This window comes from Octodon degus, unplaced genomic scaffold, assembly GCF_000260255.1.
Source record: "Octodon degus isolate 3935 unplaced genomic scaffold, OctDeg1.0 scaffold00072, whole genome shotgun sequence".
NCBI classification, from domain to species: domain Eukaryota; kingdom Metazoa; phylum Chordata; class Mammalia; order Rodentia; family Octodontidae; genus Octodon; species Octodon degus.
The window spans coordinates 4735373-4746847 of NW_004524648.1; the positions used below are offsets into that span (position 1 = coordinate 4735373).

The following is an 11475-nucleotide window of genomic DNA, read 5'->3' on the forward strand; positions in this document are numbered from 1 at the left end:
GGAACAAGGCTTTTGTAGGATGTTCAGAGACACAGCTCCCTCAGCAGAAAGTAGAGGCTCTCTCCCCATGTCTTCCCTGATGGAATCTCGCTATACTGGGAGCCCAGTGGTGTCCTGAGTACATTTACATAACCTGTGTTTCCCATGGAGGTCACGTCTTCTCTGCCCCACCATGGGATTCTGTGCCAGGCAGAGGTGGGCATATCTACATGTTTCCCTTTGCCCTCTCTTTCACCTGACCATTCTTCTTCCCACTCCTCTTCTTTTAATAGGGAGCTTTTACCCAACTCCAGCTCAGGGCAGCAGAGTGAAGCAGGTGTGGGGGCACCCAGCTGTTTCACGCTGGGCTGTCCTCCAGCCCCCAAACCTGTAGGACAGGTCCCTTGATGGGGCCAACTCCCACCCACCTCATATGAGAGAAGGTGAAACCTGGGTGTGTGGAGGGGTGGAGCACTGACACATGAAAGAGGAGACTGGCTGTAGTGAAACCAAGCAGGAGGGTGAAAGGGGCAGAAGCTTGCGCCACTCCCCACTCCCTCTTCCTCTCATGCTGCTTCCTGGATCCTCTCCTCTATCCCAACATCTTCTTCCTGCCCTGTTCACCTGACACCAGGCACCTGGAGCCAGAGGTTGGGTCCTGCAGTGGGGTGCGGCACAGGGGACATTGACAGTGTTGCCACCAGTCTTGGAGGAGCCTCACGTTTGCTTCTGGAGGCTCTGCCCTCTACTCCCTTTCCCTCCCTGCCCCAGGTGCCTTCTCTTTGGCTTTCCTGCCTTTTATCCTTCCAGCCTCTCTACCCTAAACCTCCCCATCCCAGCCTGAGCCTTCCTGTCAGGTCTCCCACTGCCTGTTCTTGCTCCTCCCCTCCTTTCTTAGACAAGTGGATTTTCAGGCTCTTCCCAAACCAAGGACCACACTCCCTGGCCTGCTGCTTCCCTATGCCAGCTGCTTGCCCCTCCCTCTCCACATTTTGCCTTTCTGTCCTCCCCTAAGCTGTGTTATCCAGTCTCTGGCCTTTACCTGTCTGCTTCTTCCAACAGGTGTTCTTTCGAGCAGGCACATTGGCACGACTGGAGGAGCAGCGGGATGAGCAAACCAGCAGGCACCTGACCCTGTTCCAGGCAGCCTGCAGGGGGTACCTTGCCCGCCAGCATTTCAAGAAGAGAAAGGTGCTGTGCTAGGACACCCTTACCTAGATCGCTGAGTTCCTGGCCAGGGGCAGGGAACATGCAGGAACGGGAGGTCTTAGGGTTACTGGTTATCATCATCTAGGGGGAAGGAGGTGGGAACCTTCCAGGAGCACCATTCCCTGGGCCAGTGAGGGGAAAGCACTGGTATGTGCAGCAGCAGGGCCTTGTGGACTGGTTGGGGCACTATATGGTGGGGTGGAGAGGAAGCAGGGCCCAGGCAAAGGTGGGCTTTGGATCACAGGCTGCTCTATGAAGATTAAGGAGCTGTGTCAGCGACTCTTTTTCTTATTAGCAAGTCCATAAAACAGCCAGTACTGCCGCCTCTTGTGTTTCAGCAAGATTAGGTTTTATAGCACAGCTAGGATAGGGTGCTGGAAATAATCAGGCAGCAAATAAAGCAGATGACATTATTCCTAATGACGGTGGAGTGCTTAGTGCCCAGTGTGGTGCTCCTAGGACCACCCACCCCCTGAGAGGTACAGAGAGAGGGAAACAGGGTAGAGCGTGGGAAGTTTGTGACTCAGGGTCAGGAGGCCAGAGAAGCAGACCCAGGGCTTTGCTAGTGGCCCGCCCCCCACCCCAAGGGGAACTGAGGGCCATGCCATGTACCATCTCCACCCCAACTGCAGATCCAGGACCTGGCCATCCGCTGTGTGCAGAAGAACATCAAGAAGAACAAAGGGGTGAAAGACTGGCCCTGGTGGAAGCTCTTTACAACTGTGCGGCCTCTCATCGAAGTACAACTGTCAGAAGAACAGATCCGCAACAAAGACGTACGTGACTGCTGGGGCAGCCAGGTCCCTAGGAGGAGACCTACCTGTGTGAGGGTGTTACCAGCTTGTCTTGGACTCAAAGGCATTCCTTGTTTACTACAAAGAGCTAGGGTCCTGGAACTAAGCCCAGGTGACCTCTACAGTGCTGCTTGGGCCCCCAGGTAGCCTCTTAGAATAAAATCGTGGGCAGTGCCAGCTTAGAGGGCAGGGTCTATGGACTAGAGCCCTAGAAAGCAGTGGCTCCTCTTTTGGGAAGGTGCTTCCCCCTGGTACTGGCCTGCGGTTCACGTGCAGATCTGGGGCCCTCAACCCCTCATGGTCCTTCACTTGGCCCTCCCTGCCCTGCCCTAGGAAGAGATCCAGCAGCTGAGAAGCAAACTTGAGAAAGTGGAGAAGGAGCGGAATGAGCTTCGCCTCAACAGTGACCGGTTGGAGACCCGGGTGAGTGGCTCCAAGAACCAGACAGATTGGCCCACTGTTGCTGTGTGCCTCAGCCCTGAGAAGCCCTCTCAGTGTTGGTGTTCTGGCTGAGTAAAACAGGCACTTCAACTGGCGCTGACCCCCTTCCCCCACCCCAGATCTCAGAGCTGACATCGGAGCTGACGGATGAACGTAACACGGGAGAGTCCGCCTCCCAGCTGCTGGACGCAGAGACAGCCGAGAGGCTCCGAGCGGAGAAGGAGATGAAGGAGCTGCAGGTGAGGGAAGAGCTGAGTGAGGATCGCAGGCTAGTGTCTACCACAGTCTGCTGCCTGCACAGCCAGGTGACACCTTGTCCCTTAGCTCAGCAACCCTGTCTGTCCTGGTAAGCATTTGATATGATCTGTGTGGTTTAGGGAATATATGGGACAGCTGAGGGAAAGAATGATGGCCCCCCCATAACCTTCTGTCCTACAGACCCAGTATGACGCACTGAAGAAGCAAATGGAGGTGATGGAAATGGAAGTGATGGAGGCTCGGCTCATCAGGGCGGCTGAGATCAATGGAGAGGTGGATGACAGTGATACAGGTGGGTCTGAGGGGGAGGAGCTGGGCACGGGCCTCGGTGTCACTCCCTGCTGCCCACCCTGGTCAGTCATGCCCCTCTTCATGCCCCAATTCAGGCTTCCCTTTGTAATATCCCCCACCCATGCCAGGCTATTCTAAAACTAAATAGCCTGGGTGTGGTGGCACACACGTGGGAGGCTGGGGAAGGCCTGAGGATCACCTCAACCTGGGCAACTTGGCAAGATTGTGTCAAAATAAAAAATAAAAGGGCTGGAGCTAGGGGAATAGCTCAGTAGTAGAGCATCCCAGGTTTAATCCTCAGTACCACCAAAATACTAATGTGAAAATACATGAGAAAATAAAGGTGCTGGGGCTGGTGAGATGGCTCAGTGGTCTAGAGCACCTACTTAGAACAAGCATAGCAAAGCACAGGGACCGCGGTTCAATCCCCAGCGCCGCATGCCAGCCAGCCCCGCCCCCTGGTGGGCTGGGCTGGCCACACACACACACACACACACACACACACACACACATAAATAAATAAATTTAAAAAAGAAAATAAAGGTGCTGTTAAATATGGGAGATTAAAAGCCATGATAATGACCCTCTGAGGGTCACCATCCTTGCAGTCCCCAGGGAAAGGACAACACATGTCCCTACATCACCACCCCCTCTAGTTGTCTCCCTATTAGGGGTTCCTTCTGCCCTGGTTCAGAGCTGTCATTCCAGTGACATTTTTGAATCTTTCTGACTGGCTCCACCTGCTGCTCTCTCCTGGCCCTCTCCTTCCTCTATACCATCTTGGGAACTCTTGGAACCCCCACCTCCATCTGCCCCTAAATCCACAGGGGGCGAGTGGCGGCTGAAATACGAGCGAGCTGTGCGGGAGGTGGACTTCACCAAGAAGCGGCTCCAGCAGGAGTTAGAGGACAAGTTGGAGGCAGAGCAGCAGAGCAAGAGGCAGCTGGAGAGGAGGGTGAGGCTGGCCAGGGAGCAAAGGCCCATGCCTGCAAGGGCATGGTGAACAGTTGGAGGCAGGCGGGCCTGGGAAGAACAGGGAAGGTTGGCATGTTAGCCTGTCCTGCCAGGACAACCAGAAACAAACCACTGTTAGAGCATCTTGGGTTTCCAGGATGGCCCGGACCTCACCCCTCACCCCTAGGTCTTCCCCTTATCTACCCACCCTCTTTACCTTCCCTTTTCCACTCCTGCTTTATGGTCCTTTCAATGACTGCTGGTGTTGTATCCCATCTGGGCCTCTAGATCGGGGACCTGCAGGCAGATAGTGATGAGAGCCAGCGGGCTCTGCAGCAGCTTAAGAAGAAGTGCCAGCGGTTGACAGCCGAGCTGCAGGACACCAAGCTGCACCTGGAGGGCCAGCAGGTCCGGAACCATGAGCTAGAGAAGAAGCAGAGGAGGTGGGTGGCCCTGCGCAGGGCTCAGAGGACCTTCTAGAGCAGCCACAGATAGGACCCTCTCCCTGACCCCTAGAGGGGAAAGAAGAAGGGAAGACATGAACTTGGCCATCGTGGCCTGTGAATGGAGACTCACTCTGCTCAGACCTTGCCCCCAGGACAGCCCACCTGACCTCTGCTCAGATGTCTGTACCCAGTGTGTGCCTGTCACCCCATCGCGGGCCCAGTGCCCCTGCCTAGCGTCGTCTGTGTCGCTCTTCTTTGCCTCAGCTACACAAACACACTCTCCTGACTAATGTCGTTAAACTACCGTACCACTTCCATCTCATTATGGTAATGACACAAAGGAGGGGGGCAGCCCTCACAGGAGAAAATCCAATCTAAATTAATTTCCCTGGCTGGGGATGGGATGGGACGCCTTTATTAGCACCAAGAAGCCCACACACCCTGGCCCAGCAGGGTGCCCCAGGGAGCAGGAACAGCGCCCATTTCCCCTCTGCAGGGAAGAGCTTCTGGCAGAGGCATCAGCTGCCTCTGTGAAGGGTACTGGGAGTGAGGGGGGCAGAGCAGAGACCCCCAGCATCCAGGGTTGCCTTGTCCTCCTGGACTTTCTGCCATCTTCCCACCTGGCTGCTGCTCCAAGGAAAGTGAGGGAAAGTAAGAAGCTTTTCTGTCCCAGCACATGGCAGCCCACTGCTGCTATTCTTATCTTTACCCCCATTTCGCCCTTTTACCCAAAGGCGGGCACTCTTGGCAGGACCCCCCCCCTTCTGAGCACCCTGATGACAGTGCCAGCTCGGCCTAGTTACTATGTCACGGCACTCCTGCTGGGCAACTTATTAGGTTTCAGCAGCCCGGAGTTTTCTTACTCTTTTTTGATGTGAGGTTGGTGGAGGGAGGCTGTTCAATTTCCATAGGAACCTGTTTAGCTATTCAGAGAAGGTATTAAGGGGAATTTCAGCAATTTGCTCCTTATTTAGAGTCATTGGGTGGGAAATGGAAGGCTGGCAAGTGAGGGGTGATAAAAGAGGGCCCCAGTAGTGTGCCCATTGGAGACCCTGCCAGCTGGGCCTGGAAGGAATGCTGGCTTTGAGCCCAGCGTGCGGTATCCCAGGGGTGACCTGGGTGCTGCTGGGGCAGGTGGCCCCCAGGGGTAGGAGCAAGAACCAGCAGCCCCACGTAGAGTGGCCAAGTTGACCTGTGGAGAGTAATTTGGATGAGGCCGAACATCTATTTCTACCTATTCTGATGCCCAGTCTGCCTTCATCCTGACTCCTTATTCTTTGATCTGTTGAAACAGACAATGCAGAGAATTAATTTCTGAAGATGGAGTCTGTCTGTCTTTTCCCTAGAAGCAGTTATGGTCCTCTTAGGTCCCCTGGGTGAAAAACCTGGCTCAGTGAAGTGTCCTCCAACCTAGGCCTAGCTTCTTGGCATAAATTCAGTAGCTGACTGTAACACTTGAATGCTACCCCCACCTCACCTCTGGCCCCCAGTTGGGCTCCATACACTATCTCTAGCCCTGCTTTTGTCCCATCCATATCCACAGCATCACTTCCTGGCAGGTTGTATACCAGGGACCCAGACTCCGTCCATACCTAAGACCACTATGCCTCCTCCTAGATTTGACAGCGAGCTCTCCCAAGCACATGAGGAGGCCCAGCGAGAGAAGCTGCAGCGGGAGAAGCTGCAGCGGGAAAAGGACATGCTGCTGGCTGAGGCATTCAGCTTGAAGCAGCAAATGGAGGTCTGTGGGCCCACCTTTCCTTGGTGCCCTGTTTCCCTGCAGGCAGGGCCCAGCTCTTCACCAGCCTCATCTTCTCTCTTGCTCCAGGAAAAAGACATGGACATTGCAGGTTTCACCCAGAAGGTTGTCTCACTGGAAGCTGAGCTCCAGGACATTTCTTCCCAAGAGTCTAAGGATGAAGCCTCTCTGGCCAAGGTCAAGAAGCAGCTACGGGACCTAGAGGCCAAAGTCAAGGATCAGGAAGAGGAACTGGATGAGCAGGCGGGGACCATCCAGATGCTGGAGCAGGTGCTGGAGACTTGGTCAAGCGAGGGCTGAGGCATGGCGGCAGCTATTGTCATCCCACTACTAACCGGGGCATGGACCAGGGGAGGGTAGAGTCCACATTCATTCACTGACTTGTTCATTCATTCATCTCCTCACAAGATGTTGAGTGAGTACTTGATCTGTGCTAGCCATGGTGTGAAGGCAATTAAGCTTTCCACAAATACAGAACATGATTGAGCTTTAGTGGTGAGGGGCTCAGGAGGCATTGAAGCCAGAGGGCCATGAGCCCACCCAGCCAGCCTCGGAGCTGCCAAGTTTGGTTCAGGGAGCTAGAGCCTGCAGGCCAAGTGGAAAAGCTGCAGGACTGTCCTCACCCCCAGCATCCTCTCCTTGGGCCTGTGCCAGAGATCTAGTAAGGGAGTTCAGCTTCTTTGGGGAAGACGGCTGCCACAGAGCAAAGTGCGAGTGAGCAAGGGAACTGGTAGGCAAGATGTTTTCTGCTCCTGGGCTTGGGAGAGCTGCACATTGTGGCAGAGCCCTTCTGGGAAGGAAACCCAGTTCCTACTCCTGACCACATCCAGGCTAAGCTGCGTCTAGAGATGGAGATGGAGCGGATGAGGCAGACACATTCCAAAGAGATGGAGAGTCGAGACGAGGAGGTTGAGGAGGCCCGGCAGTCCTGTCAGAAGAAGGTATGGTATCTGTGTGGTAACTTGAAAAACCCGTACAAACACCTGTTCCCTTGGCACTACTTTAAATTGAGGGGCTTGCTTTCCTTATCTTAGCCGCATTGTTTTCCATTGCCATTGTGGACCAGGAATCTCCTTTCAGCATCCTTGTGTGGACTAGAATATTTTCTCCAGAGCCTGTAGAAAAACTTGGGCCCTCAAAAAGACCATGTTCTCTGCCTTTTGTGCAAAGTAGAAGCCTGCCCTATACCAGCTGTGCTCTTCTGGGGCTACCTACTGTCATTTAGCATGGTTGACCAGATCCTCACTCTATAAAGAGGTCTACTGTGACACAGGTAGTCACTTTATGGTCCATCCCTAGACCCGCCACTCTGAAACACTAGAAACTTGGAATATAGTTCAGACCCATCTAAGGTCACCCATGCTCACCCTGCCCCATTTTCCTGGGGCTGAAGACCCAGCAGGGAAGGGGACTGTCTGCCTTTGGACTAAAGGGACAGTGAGCCTTTGTTCCATGTCACTACAGTTAAAACAGATGGAAGTGCAGCTTGAGGAAGAGTATGAGGACAAACAGAAGGCGCTTCGGGAGAAGCGGGAGCTGGAGAGCAAGCTCGCTACCATTAGTGACCAGGTGCGCTGGGATGCCTGCTGCTGGGCCTAGGGATGTGGATCTTGGGGACAGACAGCTGGGAGCAGGCAGGGTGGAAGTGCTCTGCAGCACTCTCTGTCACTGCTGCAGGATGGGGGCATCACCATATGCTGACATGCTTCCTTGTTGGCTGTTGTGATCCTGGCATGCCCAGTATTCTTAGTCATTTAGGGAATTCTAAGGATAAGCGCAGAGATGAGCAGAAGGGTCCGAGATGGCATGAGGAGGCCCTGTGGTAGAGCCCAGAGCCCCAACTCTGGTGTCTGCCCAGGTGAGTCAGCGGGACTTTGAGTCAGAGAAGCGGCTGCGGAAGGACCTGAAGCGTACCAAGGCTTTGCTGGCGGATGCCCAGATCATGCTGGACCACCTGAAGAACAATGCCCCCAGCAAGAGGGAGATTGCCCAGCTGAAGAACCAGGTACCTGCTGAGTTTTTTCAGTTCACTTTTCTCCTCTTCAGTGCCTTTTAAGTTCCTGGGAAGGAAAGTAGCACTCACAGAAGCTAGTCCCTAGTGTGTGTATGCTGTATAGCCTGATTGCCAAGCCCAAGGTGAAGAAATCCCTAGCCATCCCCATTACAAGAGGAGATGCCCATGCATGTGCCTGGGTACAGCTTTAACCCTGGATCTGAAGTGTGGAGGGGGAGAAGGAGGAGAGCGTCCAGACCCCCTTTTCAGCCTGAGCACCTTGCACGGCCCTCCTGCTGGCAGAGGATGGCTAATGTCTCACTCTGGGGTGGGGATGGCTGTTTCTAGCTGGAAGAGTCAGAGTTCACCTGCGCAGCAGCTGTGAAAGCACGGAAGGCAATGGAGGTGGAGATTGAAGATCTACATCTGCAGATTGATGACATCGCTAAGGCCAAGACAGCGGTGAGGTTCCACTAGATAGAGGGCAAGGTTCCTGGGGTTGCTACCACGTGGAGGGCCTGTGGCCGCCTTCACTCCAAGCAGTCCCTTTCCCTCCAAGGCATTCTGCAAGGATAGTGGTTTCCCCTCCTCTGCTTCTCTGCACTCAGCACAGAGGTCTGGAAGGAGAGCAGAGGGAAAGAGGGAGCTGACCAGCTCAACTCCTTGTTTAGCCACCTGCCTACTCAAGCTTGGCCACAGACCCCAGCACCATAAATAAAGGCAGCTAATGTGGCTGAGTCATGTAAACAGGTGCCTCAAGATTAGCAGAAGCACGATAAGAGGATGGGATGGCCTTGGCTTCTCTCCCTTCCCCCTCCCCAGTCCACTGACAAGCCAGAGAAGCAGCTAATTAGAGCCTTTATTTAATGCCTCCCTTTTAATTCCCTACCTCTCCCACGGCCCATCCATCGGCCCAGACTTCACCACCGGATGTGGTCATCCATACTTTCACCAGAAATGAGACAGGGGAGGAGGCTGGGTTTAGCTATTGGTTTCATGGCCCACTAGCTAGCCAGCCTGCTGCCGAGAGATGCCAATCTCACGAGCTTGATTTATCCTCGTGACATTTGTGCTCCTCAGCAGTTTTCAGGTGAGTAATTCAAATTCCTTAATTGTGTTAAAAAAGGCTGTTATAAAATTACCATTTTATTTAAATCCGAGTTAATAAATTTCTTGGCAGAGGCTTCCCCAGCTCCCCACAGCCCAGTAACAAGATGGATTGGGCAGAGAAGGAGCCAACGCAGTCATTTTGGTTTGGAATTACAGGCTAATAGATTCATTCATTTCCCGGAGCTGCTGTTGGCTGTCTCCTCCCCGCCCCCAAGGAGTGGACTGGCTGTGGGGGCTGAATGGCACCGGAGCAGGCAGTCCCAGGGGAAAGGAATCCAGGCCAGGGGTGTTGGCAACCTGAGGGGTGCAACCTTGAGGCCTGCAGCAAGCAGTGTGTGCAGGTCAGGGCCTGTGCTGATGGTGCCAGGATGACGGGTCATTTGTTCCGGGCAGACTTTTTCTGGCTTCTCATTAGCCTTGAAAGAGCTGCCAGAAGGCAGCTGTCATCTCATGCACAAGTCCAGGGCCTGCCTGTCCTGTACAGACAGCCTTGTTCCCCCAATTCCAACACAGCAGGCTGCTTCCTGAGCATCCCTAGTCCTGGAACCCATCGTCTCCCCATCCCACTGCCATCCTTCCACAGAGGAGGTGACACAGGGACAGGCTTAGACTTGCCATGGGGGGTCTTCGGGCGCAGCAGGTCTGGTGCCCTCTGATTCATCTCTACCTCTGTCCAGCTGGAGGAGCAGCTGAGCCGCCTTCAGCGTGAGAAGAATGAGATCCAGAACCGGCTAGAAGAGGATCAGGAGGACATGAATGAGCTGATGAAGAAGCACAAGGCTGCTGTGGCTCAGGTACCCTCTGCCGCCCCACTGTGTTTCACACAGTGACCATCTTTCTGTGCACCCTTTTGCGCAACCCTCCAGCGCAACCACTTCTCCGAGGAGGCTGCAGTGTGGAAGTTGGGGTCACCTGGCCCTCGGAGGGGGAGAGGGGCTGGGTTTGTGTTTAGGCCGACCCCATGCCCGTGCTCTCACTTCCTTCCCAGGCCTCACGAGACCTGGCGCAGATGAATGATCTCCAGGCTCAGCTAGAAGAAGCTAACAAGGAGAAGCAAGAGCTGCAGGAGAAGGTGGGCAGAAGGGGCCCTCTTGGTGGAGAGAGTGCAGGTCCCTGTGTGGGCCTGTGCCCCTAGGCACAGAGTGCAGCAAGCATCTCCCTGCCTTCAGTGTTCCACAGAGCAGTGTACACTAGCAGGAAGAGCTAGGCTCGAAGCCACAGCGCCATAGCAGACATTTTGGCTTTGGCTGCCTCATTTCACATTCCTGTTCCCTCTCTGGTCCTTAGCAGTCTCCTTTCTCTCTGAAGGGCAAGCTCTGTGCCAAGGCCCAGTGCAGGTGGGGGATGCTTCTGGCTCAGGCGCCCCCTCCTTCCTCCCTTTCCTGTGTGTCCTTCCCTGCCTCAGCCTCTGGTCACCATGGTGATATCACCTGCCCCCTCCCTTCCTGGACTCAATTCTTTCTTCCCTTGTTCCCCAACCCTCTATTCAGCTACAAGCCCTCCAGAGCCAGGTGGAGTTCCTGGAGCAGTCCATGGTGGACAAGTCCCTCGTAAGCAGGCAGGAAGCGAGGATCAGGGAGCTGGAGACACGCCTGGAGTTTGAAAGGACCCAAGTGAAGCGACTGGAGGTGGGTTCATTTTTCTTGGTTGGTAGAAAACAAGGCAGAGCTGTCCTAGTGGCTGGAGCTATGTATGCTCGCAGGCTGGGCAGGCCAGGGACACTCCTCAGAGGTCTTTGCCAAGCTGCCAGCCCAGCTGACAGGGTGGGGGCTCCCCTCCTGCGCCTGGCCTGCTCTCTGGGCACCACGGAGCCTGCCTGCTTTGCATTCTGTTTCCGTGCTTGCTTTCTGCCAAGGGACCAGAGCAGCTTAGCTTTTCGTCTTCATATTTTCCTGCCACAAGCTCCCCCCTCTTGTCCCCCTCACTCCGCTCTCTGGCAGGGTCATAAATATGCAGCGGATGGCGCCACTGCTCCAAGGGTTGAAGTCTGTTCTCATCTCATAGCTCTCTCCTCCTCTCCCCTACCCTTTTGCATTCCCTTTTTTCCTGCCCCTCTCTTCTCTGCTTTTTCTCCTTCTCTTGTCATTTTTCCTTTGTTATTGCTCTATTCCTTCTTCGCCTTTTGTATTTTTCTCTCTTCCCAATCTTCTCCCTCCTTCCTACCATCTTTCTGCATCTTCCTTCCCATTCATTCTTTAACACCTCTCTCTCTCTCTCTCTCTCTCTCTCTCTCTCTCTCTC

The 11475-nt window shown here is 54.4% G+C and overlaps 1 protein-coding gene across 20 annotated transcripts in view; it reads left to right on the forward strand.

The window, feature by feature from the left end:
* Myo18a (myosin XVIIIA) overlaps positions 1 to 11475 on the forward strand; it is a 101586-nt gene that overhangs the window by 74828 nt on the left and 15283 nt on the right. For all 20 annotated transcript variants that reach the window (XM_023719883.1, XM_023719884.1, XM_004635388.2 and 17 more), the window contains 16 exons: positions 1042 to 1170; positions 1821 to 1964; positions 2316 to 2405; positions 2543 to 2662; positions 2862 to 2973; positions 3800 to 3927; positions 4215 to 4369; positions 5990 to 6113; positions 6201 to 6401; positions 6962 to 7072; positions 7596 to 7700; positions 7990 to 8136; positions 8473 to 8586; positions 9912 to 10028; positions 10223 to 10306; positions 10725 to 10862. In XM_023719883.1, coding sequence (XP_023575651.1) covers positions 1042 to 1170; positions 1821 to 1964; positions 2316 to 2405; positions 2543 to 2662; positions 2862 to 2973; positions 3800 to 3927; positions 4215 to 4369; positions 5990 to 6113; positions 6201 to 6401; positions 6962 to 7072; positions 7596 to 7700; positions 7990 to 8136; positions 8473 to 8586; positions 9912 to 10028; positions 10223 to 10306; positions 10725 to 10862 — 2019 coding nt within the window. The remainder of the gene's footprint in view (positions 1 to 1041; positions 1171 to 1820; positions 1965 to 2315; positions 2406 to 2542; positions 2663 to 2861; positions 2974 to 3799; positions 3928 to 4214; positions 4370 to 5989; positions 6114 to 6200; positions 6402 to 6961; positions 7073 to 7595; positions 7701 to 7989; positions 8137 to 8472; positions 8587 to 9911; positions 10029 to 10222; positions 10307 to 10724; positions 10863 to 11475) is intronic.